The 20178-nt window shown below is 35.1% G+C and overlaps 1 protein-coding gene across 3 annotated transcripts in view; it reads right to left on the bottom strand.

Annotated features, from left to right (window-relative positions):
• Positions 1-6421: 6421 nt before the first annotated feature.
• The window catches only part of LOC123695284 (WD repeat domain phosphoinositide-interacting protein 2), a 30040-nt gene continuing 16283 nt past the window's right edge, over positions 6422-20178 (bottom strand). The window contains exons 3-8 of one of the 3 annotated variants that reach the window (XM_045641066.1): positions 18683-18773; positions 17440-17634; positions 16459-16910; positions 15075-15214; positions 12665-12724; positions 6422-9227 (exon numbers count right to left, since the gene is read on the bottom strand). In XM_045641066.1, coding sequence (XP_045497022.1) covers positions 9106-9227; positions 12665-12724; positions 15075-15214; positions 16459-16910; positions 17440-17634; positions 18683-18773 — 1060 coding nt within the window. In that variant the 3' untranslated portion in view covers positions 6422-9105. Of the gene's footprint in view, positions 9228-11335; positions 11383-12664; positions 12725-15074; positions 15215-16458; positions 16911-17439; positions 17635-18682; positions 18774-20178 lie in introns of those variants that run through there. The other 2 variants (XM_045641068.1, XM_045641069.1) reach the window with 2 other exon arrangements.

A 20178-nucleotide genomic window follows, 5' to 3' on the forward strand; every position in this document is an offset into this window, starting at 1 on the left:
GTTATGCATTTGAAGATGATATTAAATAACTGGAAAATTCAAGCACTTAATTTGGCAATTTATCATTATGGTATACCTTTGTTCATTTTTCGAAATACAATATAAACTCAATGTGTAATTGATTCATAAAAATAACTAATACTGTTGATGAAGTGCAAATACAGTAGTGTGGATGTGTTTGTCCGCTAGACGCATATTATTTATGATATTTATGTGGGCCGGCAAACGGGCCGACTTTTTATATGAGAACTGGTAAATACAGTGTGCTGCGTACACAAATTTGCGTTTTATTATTTAACCCTATCCTATCCTTGAATGTTATTCTATTTTCGATCAGTTTAAATAGATTTGACCCTATTGAAGATTATGATCAAATGATATAAGGTCTGTCGTATTTGAATATTTAAACATTAACGTTATTCTGATAATTCATTGTAATTTAAATTACACAGAAAGTAGTATTTTTATAATATCCATGTGACAAATATCGGCACTAAGAATGAAAACTGAATTAAGCGCATCACACACGGTGAAGATACTATAATATTTTATCTTAAGATTCTCTAATATAAAACGTTATAGCTTAGATTACAAAATAAAAGACAGATGGAGCGTTGCCGAACTAAACCGAATAATTTATCGTCATTTTCAATAAAGCTATGTGTGCTGTCATTTCGCCGCTGCACTGTACGTACACGGTGCTTCTGTGTGCGTGTAATGTTACCGGATATTGAAAAATTTCCCAAATTTTTCCCCGACTACGCAAAAAAGTCTATGTTTTTCGAGTTTATGGATGTATGTATAATATTTCTTTGACACGCCCTGCAGTATAAACCGTTGGACCGATTTTGAGTTGCGAGGTTTCATTGCAATGATCTGAATTATTATGTTAGTGGCGGTAGTTACGTAGGCTATATACATAAATGAGAAGTCAAGTTTTAATTTTTATTTAAATTCTTTTATTACATAAAGTACCTGCCTACTAAAGTTATATATGGACAAAAAAATTGTATTCAATTTTTTATGAAATAAATTATATAAAAAAAGTTTCAATACTAACTATAACAATTATATTATTTTTTATTTTTCATAATATATGAATACGAATAGCGGTAGTTTTTAGTCGAGAATACGGGACACTTTATTTTCATCATATCCATCATGGAGTTCACATAAATTAAATCGCTAGCGAAAACGACGTTTTTAAGCTTTATAAAAGTAACAAAATAATGTATTATGCTTATTAAAATAATCTAATAATTATCATGAACCTTTGGTGCACTTTACAAATAATCACATTCACGATCGAAAAATCCAACAGCATTACCCTGAAGATCCTTTAACCATTTTACCGTTTTACCAATAAAAATGGCAAATTCATTTTCAAAATACTAGCAACATACGTTGAAGTTTTGTATTCCTTCATATCTGTAAAATTATTATTCGTATTAAAGAAATAAATCAGCCAAATAATCTACAGAAAACCTGTGAAACGATGTTTTATCTTTTTTTTTTGTTTTCGGGAACAAATTTTACAGCGTTTTATTATCACAAGACGGCATTTTTTTACTAAAATTGCAAACCCTTTTTGACGTATTACATGACACTATATGCGCTATAGCACTGGTGCAGCGACGTATTTGTTTTTGATTTCGTATTTTCTTTGACAAGGGCGACGGGCGGTTGTCATGCTCCATCTGTACTTTATTTTGTAATCTAAGCGTTATAGTATCATAAGGTATCCGGTATCAGCGTTCTGACCATTTTTCTTTTTGTCATTGCGTACTAAGGCCCCTGTAGAACCGCCATTCTGTTACAAATGAACCAAAATTTTGTGGGTCATTAAAAATATTATAGTAAGTATCTTCACCGTGTGTGACGCGCTTTAGAATGTTTATCCCACAATACAATATGTAACTCGATAAATGTTGAACTGATTTTTTTCGAAACTTGTTCCTCTCAATACAAGAATGACAGTATATATACACTAACTACTAGATACTATAAACAACTACCTACCTATGTACATATACACTGATAAATCAATTCAACGCTATCGAAATTCAAACCCTATGTTCACACAGTGTCACGGTTTTTTCTACCGAATCGGTTTTTGTAGGATTCGGTTTAGTGATACCCGTATTTCAATGAATCTATACATATAATAAATCTGTAGAAGGGTCAATTCTGTACATTGAAAATATTGAAAAAATAAATAGCAGGGGGTGTTACTGGATCGATACCAAACCCAAATATGTGATTAAAAAAATTTTTGTCTGTCTGTCTGTCTGTCTGTCTGTCTGTCTGTATGTGAAGACATCACGTGAAAACTAACGGTTCGATTTCGATGAAACTTGGTATAATTATACCTTATTATCCTGGGCGTAAAATAGGATACTTTTTATCCTGGAAAAATACGTAGAAAAAAAAATAAACTAAAATTTTCAGTTTTATCCATAGACGTTGTTCTATACCGCAGTGGATTCAGCGCCGTAACATGTAGCTCCGAAAGTCGGATTTGGCTTGAACCGTTTGCGTCACACGAGAGCCGCACGATGCCACGCCTGCCACGACTCCTATATAAGGACTGAGATCCGCGCCGCGCGACGCGTCCCATCCAGGCCGGAGTCCCTCAGGGCTCCGTCTTGTCGCCCCTTCTATTCGCGCTATACACTAGCGACATCCCAAAGCACGACAAAGTGCAATTATCCCTCTTCGCGGACGACACGGCACTCTACGTGTCGTGTCCAAACCGCAAAAGAATAGCTCCACTCCTACAATCCGCGACCGATGCATTAGGCAGATGGTTCCGCAAATGGGGTATCACTGTGAACCCCGACAAGAGCGCCGCCGTGCTCTTCAGGCGCGGCGGCCCCGAGGCCATAGATAGTGTCAAACTCTATGGCCAAGTCATTCCGTGGCAAAAGCACACCAAATTCTTAGGCGTCACTCTAGACGCAAACATGACATTTAGCGCCCACATTAAGGCAGTCCGTAAGAAAGCCAGCTTTGTTCTGAGCCGGCTCTATTACCTTATTAACAGACGCAGTAAAATGTCCCTTAGAAATAAGGTGACACTTTACAAAACGGTGGTCCGTCCAATCCTCACGTATAGTAGTGTAGTTTTCGCGCATTGCGCTCCCAGCTCCATACACAAGCTCCAGACGATTCAGTCGCGGTTCATGAGAACAGCGACTGGAGCGCCCTGGTTCGTGCGTAACGTGGACCTACATAGGGACTTAGAACTCCCCACCATAGCCCAATGGATGAAGCAAGCGTCTAAGCGCTACTTCGACAAGGCTAAAAACCACCCTAACCCATTGGTGACAAAGGCCATCGCATACGTCGCGAAACCCGATCCCACTCATCGTCGTAGGCGGCCGAGACATGTCTTGGACGACTCCGACGATGATATTACCAAAGCTAACGCACGGCTAGACTCGGCGATTGAAGCCCAACGTCGAACAAACCGCGACACCGCACACACCACAGCAGAAAGCGTACACCGTCTTCGCCGGCGAAGACGAGGTCCCTTGTTCCGCGTTCCCGCGCCCACCCGGGTGAGCGCCCGTCCGATTAGGGCCCTTCTGGCCTGGAGGTTCGTGGTCCCCGTCAAGGGGGGACGCCCTTGTGCATGTCGCTACCAGGGTGAACCTTCAGTTCACCCCCGCGTCCGCGTTAAAATGTAGAAGCCCTTCTGGCTAACATTGAGAAACACCACAAAACAAACGCCGCGCGACGCATAAAATTTATGAATTTTGATGCGAGCGGACGTGTCCAGTGTGGCGAGCGGTCGTTCTTATTGGAATAAAATATATTGTATGCATAATAATAATAATTAACATATTAATATTGTTTTCACCGTAAATTGGTTTATTCATTAAACTCATAATTCTCTCTGTCATCTCATTTCATTGTATTTGTAACTATACATATTATAATAAATCTGTAGAAGGGTCAATTCTGTACATTGAAAATAAGTTGAAAATATTGAAAAAATAAATACCAGGGGGTGTTACTGGATCGATACCAAACCCAAATATGTGTTTAAAAAATTTTTTGTCTGTCTGTCTGTCTGTCTGTCTGTCTGTCTGTCTGTCTGTCTGTCTGTCTGTCTGTCTGCATCACGTGAAAACTAACGGTTCGATTTCGATGAAACTTGGTATAATTATACCTTATTATCCTGGGCGTATAATAGGATACTTTTTAAATAAAATACGTAGAAAAAAATTAATCTTTTCAGTTTTATCCATAGACGTTGTTCTGTAGAACCGCGAACACACGTTGCGTATTATTATAGGCCTAGCCGTATTTGGGTCCAATATATATTTATAAGATATCATTGTCAGAGTTACTCAAAAGGGGCCATCCATAAAGTACGTCACACGTAAAGAGGGGGGGAGGGGGTCGACAAAGTGTGACATGGTGTGACAAGGGGTGGGAGGGGTCCTAAGTTCCGTGACATCACATTTCAAAATCTACAGGTACTAATCGCGTAATTTGAAATATAAATTAAACTAAAAAATATGTCCAACTCTATCTTTAGGGCAATACGATTTAAATTGTTTTGTTGACAATTTATATTTATTCATTAGTTTATTTTTTTGTTATATATGTTTCAAATATTTGATATTTAGTCCATTGAAATGTTACATTTTTTAGGCCAAATCTTAAGTTTTTTAGAGGACGCAATTTTATTTTTTGGATGTGTAAAACCTAGCTGACGTAATTAAAAAATGTTGTAAATAAAAATTGTTCCTCGAAAAACAATCTAAAAAAAATTGTCTGATATAATTTCTTCCTAAAATGATAAAAAAAAAATTATCGAAAAATATAAATATCTCTAATTTCTGAACATTTTCGCTTATAATTTTTTTATTTATAGTTCTACGATAAAAAATTACTGGACTAAAGTTGTAGAGAATTTAATTTGCAACAAATAATGCTTACAGTGTTTTTTTATCAGATAAATAGTTTATGAGATATATCATAAAAACCATATCAACCGCTATTTTCAAGATGGCGGCCGCGGATCAAGGGTGGCGATCCCACAAATTTAGCGATAGCTTCACACTGACCCCCCCTACACATCAAAAAAATAAAATTGCGTCCTCTAAAAAATGCGAACCCAAATGTAACTTTTCAATGGACTAATTATGTTGATTTCATAAAAAAAGTACTTAATTTAAATGGAAATCAAACTATTTTGAAACTGCTGTTTTAATTTAATAATTTTTCGATGTTAAATTGCGAAACATGTGACGTCACACTAGGGAGGGGGGGGTCTTAGAAATGTGACCACCTGTGACAAGGACGGGGGGGTGCTCAAAAACTCATGAAATTAGTGTGACGTACTTTATGGATGGCCCCAAATGAAGAAATAAACCATCCACGCGAAGACCGACATCCGCGCGGACGGAGTCGCGGGCGGAAGCTAGTGAGTTCATACATGAATTCGATTTCTCGATACGGCAAAAAACCGAATCTTGCTGAAGTTGATCCGATTTTGCGGTTACAAACCCGGCCGTATTGCAAAATTTGAAATTGGTGTAGAGGGTTACATGTAAAACATCAGCAACCTCGCAGGACAAGTTTATAATATTCAAACGGAAAATTAAATGAATATAATAAATATTTTTATGAAAATAAAATCTAACAACTAAGGCCTCGTTTCCACCTGCAAGCAGACGTGCAAGTTGCTGTCAGACAGACTGTCGGACAGTTCTCGCAGAAGTTTACTTGCAGGTGGAAACAGGGCCTTAGTCTAAAAAATTATCAAAAGTCGTAGAACAAATGTTGTTACTTATGATTTTAGCTAGCTTGTCCTACGAGGTTGCTGGTGTTTTACAAGTAACCCTGTATATTCAATGTATGCGTTCTTGCTAAAAAAGAACCGGATGGTGTTTGCACATACTGAATTGTGAATTTACAGTGAAAATTCAATAGAGACGTGAGACGTTACAAAAAATCGAATCGTCGGATTTCCAAAGCATCAGAAGTCCACTCAATGTTGACTGTCTTTCTGTTTACTGTATTTTTATCAAATTATCGATGATTTTGGGGTGTTCTTGATATTGAATCACCTTTTTTCAAGTTGCTGAGGGCGAATGATACGATGGTAGAGCATTAGGTTAAAATTGACAACAGCCGCAAAGCTGTTTATAATAAAAGTATTATGTACTCAGACCATTCCAATAAGTTTGCTTTGTATTGGATATTATTAAGTTATTGTGTACAGCGCCGGCCGTAGCTGTAGGTAAGACACAAATATTAGGTAGGTACAAGCTTTTCACCCGCGGTTTCGCCCGCTTGTTTCATATTTAATCTAGCGCTATCTTTTCATTATCAATAATTTCTTCATGTTTATGAAGAATTTATCATTCTAGGGTGTGGGTAGGTAAGGTGCAAATAAAAAACAATATTGGTGTTTTGTAAAAATATTTATTTAATATGTACAATTTTGTATCTAAGCAGCGAACGGGACATGTACAGACAGTGCTGTCGAAGCGAACACGGAACAAACAGCAGAGAGCGCAATTATTTATTTAAAATCTTTTCTAATACACAAAATATTTTAAAATTGCACGTGGATACGCTTGTGCGCACACTCTAATTTTTACCCGACAAATAGTAAATTGATTACATTTTTATATCTTTTTTACACTTAGATAATATCTTTAATATTAAAGTATGTATGTCCCATGCCACAATTCGTCCATTCATTGAGTCGGTTACAACGAACGAACCCTTATACCTACTGCCCAAACGGCTTTACCTGTACTTCATTATTTTTATCATTTTCATATATTTTAACATTCATAATAATGTCTAGAAGTAAACAGATTGTACGATATATAATTTCCGTAAAGCCTCATGCACAGTGCATTACAACTATAATTTAGAGCGCGTCCGCCTTTTTATTTACAATTTTTTTAATTTTTTTGCGGACGCGACGTGCCGAACTTTGTCAATCATCCCTAACTCTATAATCACACAAATAGCCATACAAAGTATTACCGTTATCACATTGCATAGTCTAAAGATAAAAAATATATTACACGGCTCATATAATTACAATTTCTATATACAAGGGCTGAACCCGTACTTCGCTCGATATTAAAATGTTCAATGAGCTCAGATCGTCAGAATACATCTAAAAATTTAAAAATTACTTACTCCTATGTACATTTTGACATACATACGTATATTCGGAGCGAAAATACATAGTTTTATAAATATAATACATAAGGGTTATAGTAAACCTTTCTAAAATATAAGATGATATTTTTTTGTTATTTTTCTTGTAATGCAAGTCAAGATAAATGTCAATTGAATTAAAATTACGAGGTCGCCACTGTTCATCATTGCAATTAATAACAAAAATTTAATTAACTTTACACTACATACAAAATAATCATTATTATACGAAATTCAATACAAAATACAAATAAACATTTTCCACTAGTTATTGAGCTAACACTAAAATAAAAGTACATATTATGATAAAAAGTGGAAAATGTATGCATCAACTTTTGGGGGACTCCAACACTTATCTAACAATGTGATACGATGGAGAAATCTTATAAAAATCAATAAGTAATAATATCACATAATGATAAGGCTCTAATACCGAATGATGAACAGTCAGCAGAGACAGAGTCACAGAATACAACACGTCATTAATACACTTCTCACTGACGAAAATATAATTTGATTTAGATAAAATAAAGATATTATTTGTCTGTAAATATGTACTATGATTATGTTCTAAATTGGAATTTACATAGAAATGATACATTTAGTAGTTATCGCACAACTATAAGGCAGAATTATTATGTATATGACAGTAATATTCAAAAATTTAGTAAGCAATTGTTCCCAGGTTTAGGAAGGAATTTGATTAAATTAATACAATACTTGCAACAAACGAAATGATTGCAAAAAAAATCTTGTATTGAAAAAGGACCCATAATTTTGTAATAAAAAATGCTAATCCTAATTTAAACAAAATAATCGTGCCGTATAGTGTGCATGTATGCGTAAATATACATTTAGACATTGATAATAAAGTTTATATAACATTTGAATTTATAATAGAGTAATGAAGTATATTATTTAAAATTTAGATATATTTTTTTAATGACATTGAGGTAAAGAAGCTACAATATTACACAAGGGAAGTGGATTTATTTATTTATTTATGTCTGATATGGTTATCCACTCAAAAAATATAATTTTAAAAAGTAACAGTAGTAAATTACCCGCCCATAATTTTGCCACTAATTTGACCCCCAATAATGTTACCTAAGAAACAGCGTTCAAATTTAACAATGATTTCAAATGATTAAAATTATCTTTACCTATAATTTTTTATTACAGTAACATTGACATAAAACTTCATTACTCTATTATAGTGCAGTAGGGTAAGTTCGTAGAGCAATTTCTTAATATAATTTTCCCATTACAATTCACATCCATTGATTATAAGAATCTTATCTAAACACGAAGAAATATAGTAGATATCTAGTTATTACAACAACCATCTACATATCAATTTTAAAATTTATTCCACTGACTTATTACCCCACCGCACCTTGTACAATCTTTAATATTTATACTGTAAGAATATTATAAAGATCTTATATGTAGTCTCACATGTTCTGGATATGTTCTGTTTAGCTTATCTATCCGTTAAAATGGAAAATGACGCATCTAAAACTCAATAGGCAATTAGGGAAACTTGTTTAAACTTTTGCACAACCACAATTCATAAAGTTCTTAAACCTCATCATACACATTAGAATATTTAGAACATTAAAAACATCGTTAAGGCTAGTTTCATCAATGTCTGATAGCATCTCAGATATAGTATCAGCAAGCTGCCTGATTGACTTATATTTCCGACAATGTCGCGGTTGTCCTAACTCAAATATGAACACAAAAAGATGATAAAAAAAGGGCAGCCCCTAAATAGTGTCATTAGTGCCCCTAAGTAGTAGCGTTTGAAGGAATTATTAGACCAACCAAACAGAACACACCCCAGAACATATCAAACCGATTCCTAAACAATACATATAGAATCGTCAGTGTTATTTATTAATTTGTCTATTCGGCGGTAGTATCAGGCGCACGCATGGGCGGGAAGTGTCGCGGGTCGCGGATGTCGTACGCGCCGCGCGGGGGCGAGCCCGCCAGCGCGGTGCCGAGCTCGTGCTCGCGTTCAGATTCTGAACACCGTGTATATGTTCAATTATTTGCTTTTTTGAATGGTAATGGGAGATTTTTTGTGATTATGAGAGTGATTTTTTTAGAGGGGACATGAAACTGTTAATAAATTATGTCACACATAGGTAGAATCCAATAAATATCTCTTTGTTTATACCTTCGCTTTTTTAATTCGTTTTGTTTGATTCTTTATAATTATTTTATGGTAAAATATAGTCTGCCCTTATGAAATGCGAACGTCACATACTTCCCTCCCCCTTCTAATATCACATCTGGTCACACTAAGCAATACATTGACAGGACAGATTAATACAGTTTTGAATAATTAAACTTGAATGAAAAATGATAGTGTGTCGTAATTTATAGGCCAGTTCCAACTAGTCTCTTTAAACTGTTAACTGAGATTAAATTGGGCATACCAAAACCTTAGTGACAAAATTAGTATGTAGTTATTGAACTATTGATTTAAAAAATAAACAAAAAACGAATCTGTACATAAGAGAAACTTTGCTAAGTCCATTAACTACATATTATTGTATGATATGAGATGCTGAAAGAAAAATCAAATAACAACCGAAACAAACAATTGTCAGTATGTATAAAATGGGAATAAGAAATTACCTTTGCTATTACATTTTTGCTTCCTTAATTTTTAACAAAATTTTCAGTATCTCATATTATATAAAACAGTATCTATAGTCCTTTTCAGCTAGGATGATTCCTGTGACACTTCATTGTGTTCCGAATTACGTATTTTATGTTTAAAAAGCAAAAATAATTTTAATGCATAATATTTTTATTTTAAGGCGGCATTAATACCAAAAATATAAAAATTAAACATCTTAAGCTACTAAAACAAAAACAGTATTATTTAGTTTAATATAACGAAAAATAAAATAAAATAACACAAAAAAATAATACCTACGCAATTCGTGTACATGAAATCGAACGTTGAAAAATTATAGAGTTGGAAAATCATATAATCGACACCCATCTTGTGATCGTTTGTCAATCGCGTCAATCGTCTGTACGAGTCCGTCAGCTTTGTATACAAGTTGCATTTTTATATTGATACTTTACGTGGTATTGTGTTATTATTACTAATAATTGTTATTGTTTACTTTTTGTCGCTGTTGTTTGCTAAGATTCCTTAGTTAATTTTTGGCGAAATGCCAAAATAACTGATTTTGGTCCTTTATTCAAATCGATTTCATTTCCATATAAAATATTATCGATTATCGGAATCAATTGATACGATTTCAGTAAAGGCAATCTCTACACGTGTCAACAATCGATGTGTCACAGGAATCATCCTAGTTGAAAAGGACTATAGTAAAATTAAAAACATACACTCCTTCACCGAAGCCTTGCTTCAAATAATCCTACGTCAAATAGGTGAAGCTCATTTTAACCCCCCCCCCTGCTTTATGGCTTATAATATTAAAGCTATAAGCCCCTTCTTTATGAAGTTTCAAAAAGTACCATACAAAATAAAAAATAAATAACTCACTATATCAATTATTGTAAAAACACAACATAAAGATCTAAATAAAAAATATGAAAAATGCAACAGAAAAATACAACACATTAGAAAACTATCTATGAAATATATTTGCCGAACGAATGTCGCTTGATGTGGTCGAATGCTTTTAACAAACTAATATCTAATCTGAGAATAAAATTTAAAAGACACGTGTACACGACATAAGTAACAAGGACTCTCATCTTTTGATTCAAAGAACTTTCGTTCTATTTTTTTTAAGTTAAAGTCCATTTAAATATCAAACTCGAATTATTTCGATGTACCAGAGTCTTTTTGGCGTTACGTTCTTTTTAAAAGAACTAGCTCAAGTACTCTTTCAAAGCATTCGAGTATTTTGAAAGGACTTAAGTACTTTCAATGTAATGATCTACCTTGTTCTAAAGTATTTTCAAAGAATGATTCTTCGCAGTGTACTCAAGTCCTTCCAAAACTCTCGAGCTCTTCCAAAGCATTCAAAAGCACTCGAGCCTTCCCAAAGTACCCGAGCATTCCCACGTACCCAACTGTACCCAAAGTCCCCAAGTCTAGTACCTAGTGCCAAGTTCCGAGTCCCTAGTGCAAGTGCGTGGGCACTTACCGTCGCTACGCGCCGCCGTCGGGCCGCTGCGCCGCGTCTGCGACAAACACGCGCTCACAACCACACGCACACCGCACTCTACTCTAGTACTCTATTACTCTACTCTAATCCCCGATGGGGCACGCACGCTTGATGTTTTACACTTATTTGTGTGTAATTGAAATATAAAAATGATATTGCTACATGAGAAAATACGAAAACAATATAATGCCATCTCTATCTCACACTTATTAAAGAATATACAATATGTATGTAGAAATATGAATGTGTAATTTTGAGCAAATGGCTCAAAATTACACAAAAAAAAACTAATTCTTACACCAAGTAACATAAATAAGTGGTAAAATATCGAACGTACGCTGGCAAGCAAATCAAACTTAACGCTACGTTAGTGACTAACATAAGTTACATAACCATATAACTACTTATATACTAATTATTGTTGTCAAAAACAGTCGTCAGCCCCCGTCAGTATGGTACCGACGAGCGCTTAGACATTGCCATATGTATAACGAAAGACGCCAAACAAAGCCGGGACCAAAAGCGATGGGATACAAGGGTGGGATAGGACGAATTCGACATTCGATTCGACCGATAGGACGAATTAGACTAATAAACAATTAAAAAATAGACAAGAATATAAACTATCTAGACTGAACAGTAGAAACTTAGTTATTTTTACATAGCATTTAATTGATACTTAATAGATCATCCAATTATTAAAAATAATTTCTATTGTTCAAACAGTTTATATTCTTGATTTTGATAGTGCGAAGCAAGCGACCTGATCGAACCCTACGCGACAACGCAGAAGGCGACGACGCGGAGGAGTGATTGGTGAGGGATTGGTTGGTTGGTGAAATGATTGATTGATTGATGTGGGAATGATTGGTTCATGGTATCTGGAGTGTGGAAAGGTTGGGTACAAAATGAAGAGTAAATAATGATAATTTATTTATTTGTTTCTATAGATTGTATAGAAATTGTAATTTGATGATACTGATTTTAATAGACTGGGTGACAGGGACGTGATCGTTGGTTAAAAAAGCAGGGACAAGATTTGTCGGAGAACATTGAACAGGAAAATGATGGATTACTAGATTGACAGGTAAAATGATTAGTTAGTGGAAGATTGCGTTGTAGATAAATCGTTATAGGGAATAGGATTGGTGCATGATTAGTAGGTGGATAATTGGTCAGTGGGGAATATGATTGGCGGATGATTCTTCAATGTGTTTATTGATGGATTGGTGTATGATTGAAGGGTACACATGATTTTAGGGTACACGAATGTTTTGTGGAAAGGCAGCTGGTTATACCTGTCATGTGGTCCGGGTGTCGGCCGCGGAGCGCGCCCGCGTAACTGCAGCCGGCCGCGACTGCGGGCACGTTACAACACGTCAGCCATTACGTGCACCACCCTAGCCAATACTAGCAACGATCACTTAACCTACTAGCAATTATCTTGACAATAGCATCGATCACTTCACTAAAAACATTTATTTATATAATTTTTAATAGTTAGCAACACTTTACTGCTAGCGATTTGGATACTGCTATTTTGTTAGCTCATGTGAGTTGATTTATAGTGGTCACTAATCACTATATACTTGATGCTTCTAATGGATTTATAACTCTTTTGAGCAAGCTTTTGTATTATAATTAATTTAGCAAACTAGCAGTTTTTTTTTATTTAGCAAGTTACTATACTGTTTTTTATTCAATAATTAATAAAGCTAGCAGTATAATACAGTCAGCAATTGTAATAATATTTTTTATTGAAAACTACGTACGGATTTATTGTGTTCTTTAAAATATGCAGTTCCTCCCACTGCGGCATACAGTTTAATGTTTATAATATTTTAATCACTTGCTAGAACATTTGGTTTGTCACGTTAAACATCTATAAAAATATTCGTGATCGTTCCTAGTAAATATAAGCACTATGTGTTGTCAAGACAACATATGTTTTTTTTTTTTTTTAATAGACGAAAATTGTAATTTTGTCTCTCAAGTCTCAACATTATAAATAGCCGAATAAATACCGAAAAAAACCTGTACAATTGAATTTTTTAACTCTTTTAGGCGTCGTGCGGGCGTAATGGCTGAAGGGGCAGAATTGTTCACAAACAATTCTTATTTGGGGAGGATGTCTATAAATTATATTTATATAATAAAAAATATACATATACATACATAAAATTTAGAGAATTACTGCGCAAACAATTGAAATCTCTATCGGAATAAGAAAGAAATGGAGTATTCTTAGAATACATTTCGTCGGTTATGGCTACAACGTAATCACTAATAATAATAATACTATGTAGAAGTTAGGAGAACAAAGATGTCGTGGAGTTTCCGCTAAAACAATATGCAACAAAAATCGATGACAGTTCGTGGCAAGCGGTGAACAGGGGAAGGAGTGGAGAGGATGTTTCAACAAAAATAGAATATTAGACAGAGAATGACGAGACTGCTGCTAAAATGTAGGGCAATGACGTTGGTTCTCAATCGATTGCGAGAGAAAACCACGCCGTGCCGCATTATATAGGCGATTGTATTTGCATAAGTGAGATGGAAAATCTATCTCAAAGTAAACATAAGTTAAATAAGCAAAACAAAAATAAAATTAGTTCTTGAAAAAAAAAATATAGTAAAATGTTCTAAGCACAGTTGTTACGGGGAACATAAAATCCAAAGGATTCTTGATATCAATTTGTTCATTCATTTTTATTAATTCCCCATAACACAGACTTTAATATATGTATGTATAATGTATATGTGTGCATACAAGAGTACAGGTATTCACTTTTCCTTTTAACTGTACACTTGAAAGCACTTTTCAAAATGCACGTATACTCATGCAAATGTGTACATTCGATAACATAATGCTTAACTAAATTTTGTATTATTAAATAAACAATGCAATGAAGTAATGTCTGAGTTGTTCTTTTATTATATTGTTGAAACAAGTGTTTTATGCAAGTATTCATGCAATAGTCTTTTATTTCAAAGAGAGTCTAGAAAACTGTGTCTATTTTAATTGAGGTTAGGTGAATGCACTGGTTTGTATTATTAACAGTTTTTTTTTTATATCGTGAAACAATATGTTCATTAGTTGTATTTGTTAAAATGTGTAAGTGCGTTTACATATTGTTTTATGTCGAGACATGCAAGTTGTTTATCTGTGCCCAATTTTTTTTTACTGTACGGTGATTTGTCAGTATTGGTGTAAGTGTCAATGTGTGTATGTGATTGTCTTAGTATGTCTGGTACAACTGGTATAAATTATTTAAATATAAATTTGTTGGCGTTTGTGTCTGTATATGCTATGTATGCACTGTATATGCACTGTATGCTAAAATCTCTCACTACAACTGTGTAATGAAGTAGTATTAGTATATAGTGTGTATATAGTACGCATCAGGTGTATAAGTATGGGTGTAAGTATTTTAAGTGTATGTATACGCGTCGGGTGTACGTATGTGTGTAAGTGTCATCCGCATACACGTGTTTATGTATGTGTGTATAAGCGTCACCAGGTTGCACGTATGCGTGTCTGCGACCTTTTTACGAATCTATGTGTGCGTGTTACTATTGCGTGTGCGTGTACATGTACCTATATATTATATATGTTTGTGTATATGTTTACGTGTCATGCATATGTGTGTGTGTACCTACATGTATGTTTACGTGTCACGTGTTTGTATGTACGTGTGTATGTCATACCATCAGTAGCCGGCGGTGCTGTATCGAGCAGCGGGTGTGTACGCAGCAGAGCGCATTCACCCCCGTCCGTCGCGTCCAGTGAGTACACGTATAGTACACCCTCTGACGTTGCTACTAGCAACCGAGCCGCGCGGGCCACGCTGAAATGTGACGTATATATATTATAATAGGGTTGCTTTTTATGTACACTAGTATCTCATATTACATAGTACGTAAAATGCTATTATTGGGAAAACTTATGAAGTGAGTAAGTATGTGTAACTATACAAAATTATAATTGAATTTTATGAAAAGAAATGTTAATTTAAAGAACCACGTGACGAATTCTCGTCGCAGTGATCGTAAAAGAAGCGAAATAATAAAAAAAATAGTAAAAAAAACAAATAATCTTCTCTTGTTGTGAATCTAACTTAGCACTTTATAAGTTGAATTCTAATGTAACATTAATTTGAATCAAAGAATTTTCAATACACATGTTTATGTAATTTAACTATACCCGGCGCGGCCTAAGATGATCCCTATGACACTGACAGTTATTCTCAAGAGACAAACTTGTAATGGCGTCACCATTAAATTAGAAACTTAATGGAGGCGTCTAAAAATGGCATTTATTAATTTTTACGTAGCTTTGTCCTATTACAATGATATTCCGTTGGAATTATAACAATCCTTATCATTTACGAGAAATTATATCAATCTGACTTTACGTTTACGTCCTTCAAAACTTACATCGTTGGCATTTATCGACTAGTGCGGAAAGTATCGATAAACAAATTTCGATAATGGAAACGAGTTCACATTTTTTCCATGCTTAAGCTATAGTTCATTCACTATTGAATGGAACAGAAGCTCGCAGCATACTTAATTAATAATTACCGTTCGCGTTAATTTACTTACCTATGATAATATAAGTTTTTTAGAAAAATTAAATGTTGATTCCATTTTCATGATAAAATAATATACACTGTGTTAAACGGGTTAAAAATTACGATAAAATGATAAGGTGTATTTTTATGTTTTGGAAAACTTTCGTTTTACTTACCGTTTCGTTTACATAATAGACGTTAAAAATTCATTTTATAATATTTGTAAAAACATGTTTACCGAGGTGGCTGAATGCAAACCACGCCTTTGTCTATAAAATAGTAAAGTATCGACACGATCCATCATACGAGCAATCACTAAGACGAACTGTCATAGGGATCACATCTTAGGCCGCGCCGGGTATAATTAACCTTTACAATGCACCTGTAACACATCTAGTGTTACAAGTGTTTATGGGCGGTGGTGACCACTTAACATCAGGTGGCCCACCTGCTCCTTTGCTTGCTCTGATATAAAAAAAAACCTTTAACAGATAAATACGCTATCAAACGGAACGTACTTAGTGACAGCGGCGACCGCGCGACAGCCCGCCCGCGGCAGCCTCGCCGATGCGAAGGCCCGTCCCTGACTGAGCACGTCGCTGACCTGCGCGGGCAGGTACACGAGCCCGGCGGACAGCGTCTGCGACATCCAGTCCACCCAGCCGGGCTCGGGCGGCGCCGCGGCGTCCTCGGGCGCCCGCTCGCCGCCCTCCTGCAGCCGGAACACGTGCACCGTCTCCGTGTTAGACGTGGCCGCTAGGAAAGCGCCGCAAGCGCTGAACGCTAGACACGCGATGGACACGCAGCGTTTCACGCCTCGACGGAACTCGTAGAGACGCGTGCGTTCGGGCACAGCGAACACGCGGATGACGGTGCCGCGTTCTGATGCGGTGGCCAGCCGCCGCCCGCACATGGACCACGCGAGGGCCGCTAGCGGGCTGTCGTGCGCGCTTATCACGCACTTCGCGTTCTGGAAGATAATACTATGAATTAGAACATGATCAAAAAGATAACTACTTCATTTTTAAGCCAGGTAAACCTGAGTTCGTTATATTTTTGTGTTTATAGGTATCGTGGTCAAATCCAAATATCCACGGGTTATTCTGTAAAGGTGTACCAAGACTACTGTCTAAGTGTACCAAGTATCAACATATAATATGAGTAATACATATATTATAATCTACACTAATATTATAAAGAGTAAAACTTCGTTTGTTTGTTTGATTGATTGTTATGAATAGGCTCAAACTACTGGACCGATTTTGATGAAATTTGGCACAGACCCTGAGAAAGAAGATAGGCCAACTTTTATGTACCACGGGCGAAGCCGGGGCGGACCGCTAGTATATTTAATATTATAAAATGAATTAAATATTTTATATTGCCCGGTATAATTTCTGTGTTAAAACTTTCGATGAATGTGTAATTGCATAATTTTGTGTCAATAAACATATTTTTTTCTTTGTATAATAATTTATATATTTCTTTTAAACACTTACCAAATGAACCGCGTCAAAGATCTGCACCTCGCCGACCGCACTCGAGCCGGGGTAGGCCACGTAGCAGTGGTCGACGCACGGCGACAGTGCGCACAGCCCGCGCGGGTTGGGCGGCGTGTCGCGGATCGTGTGCAATATCTTCATGTCGCGTATGTTGTGGATGTGCAGGGACTCCTCGAGGCATACTATCAGTCTCTGCAAGGAGGTGTGTGGTTGGTAGAAGGTTGGAATATGTTTACGCATGTGGTAAAAAAGAAACTATTTAACGTATTACTAGAACTATAACATAAAATAATGGCAACACACTCGCGATATTGCTATGTCTACTTTGTTGTAACCTTTTTCTAAAAATACTCTTTTTCTTACTGACTAAGCTATTTTTATTATTCCTAACCTACTAGTTCAGGATACATCGCCCATTTTTGCAAGTGACTACTATCAAGCTAATTTTCCGTTTGTAGCTTTATTTTGATGAGACGCCCATTATTTTCGTGTTCGAAAGTCTCGATTGTGGTAGCTAACAGTGATAACAAGGATAAAATTTTTTGATTTGATGGTTCTCAAATATTTATTACTAACTGAATGAATTTTTTTTTGTTCAATCTCAAGATAATTACCTAAATTATTCGAAAAAATATTTGTCCTACAAAATCTAGGGTTTGTTCAAAGAGTCCCCCTTTCCAAAGTGTATCGATAACGAGGTCATCATAAATGATTACTAACAAGCAGATTTTTTTGTTTTCACTTAGTAAATGTTTATATAATTCAACAGACATATTGTCCTACAAATTGCGTAATAAATATTTGAGAACCATCAAATCAAAAAATTTTATCCTTGTTATCTCTGTTAGCTACCACAATCGAGAGTTTCGTACACGAAATTATTCGATGTCTCATCAAAATAAAGCTACAATCGGAAAATCAGCTTGATAGTAGTCACTTGCAAAAATGGGCGATGTATCCTGAACTATACCCAAGATGTCCTTAACCACCCCTGAAAACTATGAAATAATAATATATGAAAAATAATCGATTCCTGCAGTATCCGATTGCACCTATATTCTAATCCTAATGGTACAGTGTAATGTCATAAAGCCAATGTTCTTGGACCCAATACTTCAATTCATTTTATTTACAATAATAACCGCATAACTTTGACTTATACAATGACTGAATAGCAAACCATAAAGTGAATTAAACTAATAAAAGAGCGTTTTATATTAGAAACCAATAAAAAACTTACGGAACGATTAAGTTTTACAGCCAAGATTGTATTGCTGTAGCTGTAGTTGCATATCTCTGTCCCTTTCTTGTAGTGGCACACGATCAGCTTCCTGAAATTGAATTTAAGTATTTTTAGGAGAGTTTTATGGTACCAGAAAATGTATAAAGTTCATATAAAATATTCTAGGAGGTAGCAACGTTGACAAGTGAGCATTTTAGTATAGTTGGTTCTTTGATATGCTGTTCCTCTTGCTATTTCGGTTACAGTCCGGGCTGTCTGGCTGGCCGCAGTGGTTGCGTTTATTAGTGCGCATCTTATCTGCACAGGAAAATATCCTTAATTTAAAGTCATTTTTTAACGCGTAATTTTTAATCGTTTGCCTTTAGATAGATCCATTAGACATACATTTTTTATTGCAAGACGTTTTGTTCGTTGTTAAATAGGTGCCAGACGCAATTTTTATTTCAAAATAATTAAAATATCATCGAAATAAGTGAAATTCCATCAACATGAGTCCCAGTGAAGGATAAGTAATCACTGTGTTACTTATACTATATATAATATTCATTTTACTATTTACCGTTTTTTTGCAACAATCTACCATATCGCCTCCTTTTTCCCAACGAACCTCAAATAGGACGTTAATGTAAACTTGATAAAAACCAAATATCATCAAGAAATTAAAGACTTTTTAACGGATTTTAAACGCGATTTATTCATTGTATTATTTTCTCAAGTCTTTAATTTCAAAATGTATAATACTCGCGTAAAATCAAACACTAGAAAATACAAATATCATCAAATTCATATTTATACCCAAAAGTGTAATAAATATGAAACCATCTATTAAAAATATTAGTTTACTAATTATTCAATATAAGTATTAAAAAAGGATAATATAATATAAATAATAAAGTTATTACTTACCTTTTAAGCGGAATCATGTTGATGTAATTTCACTTATTTCGATGACATTTTAGTTATTTTGAAATAAAAATTGCGTATGGCACCTATTTTACAACGAAAAAAACGTCTTGCAATAAAAAAATTATATCTGATGGATCTATCTAAAGGCAAACGATTAAAAATTACGCGTTAAAAAATGACTTTAAATTAAGGATATTTTCCTGTGCAGATAAGATGCGCACTAATAAACGCAACCACTGCGGCCAGCCAGACAGCCCGGACTCTAACCGAAATAGGAAGAGAAACAGTATATCAAAAACCCAACTATACTAAAATGACTTTTTTTTAAACGTTGGTAGCTCCCGTACTAAAAGATTTTGAAATTGATAGTTTTGGTTTTATGGCATTCAAAATGCTTTATAAATATAAATTTATAAAGAATAGAAAAAATAAAATAGATTTTTTTAAGTAGTTAGTGGTCCTGTTTGTTCTGTTGTAATAATAATTGTAAGCGTTGGAACCAAAGGTTTGATTTCACCCTTAGTCGGAACAGGAATGGTAATAAAACAACTAATATAAAGAAACAAAATCTAAGTCAGATAGTCTCA

The sequence above is a fragment of the Colias croceus genome, chromosome 11 (assembly GCF_905220415.1).
Source record: "Colias croceus chromosome 11, ilColCroc2.1".
Classification (NCBI taxonomy): Eukaryota; Metazoa; Arthropoda; class Insecta; order Lepidoptera; family Pieridae; genus Colias; species Colias croceus.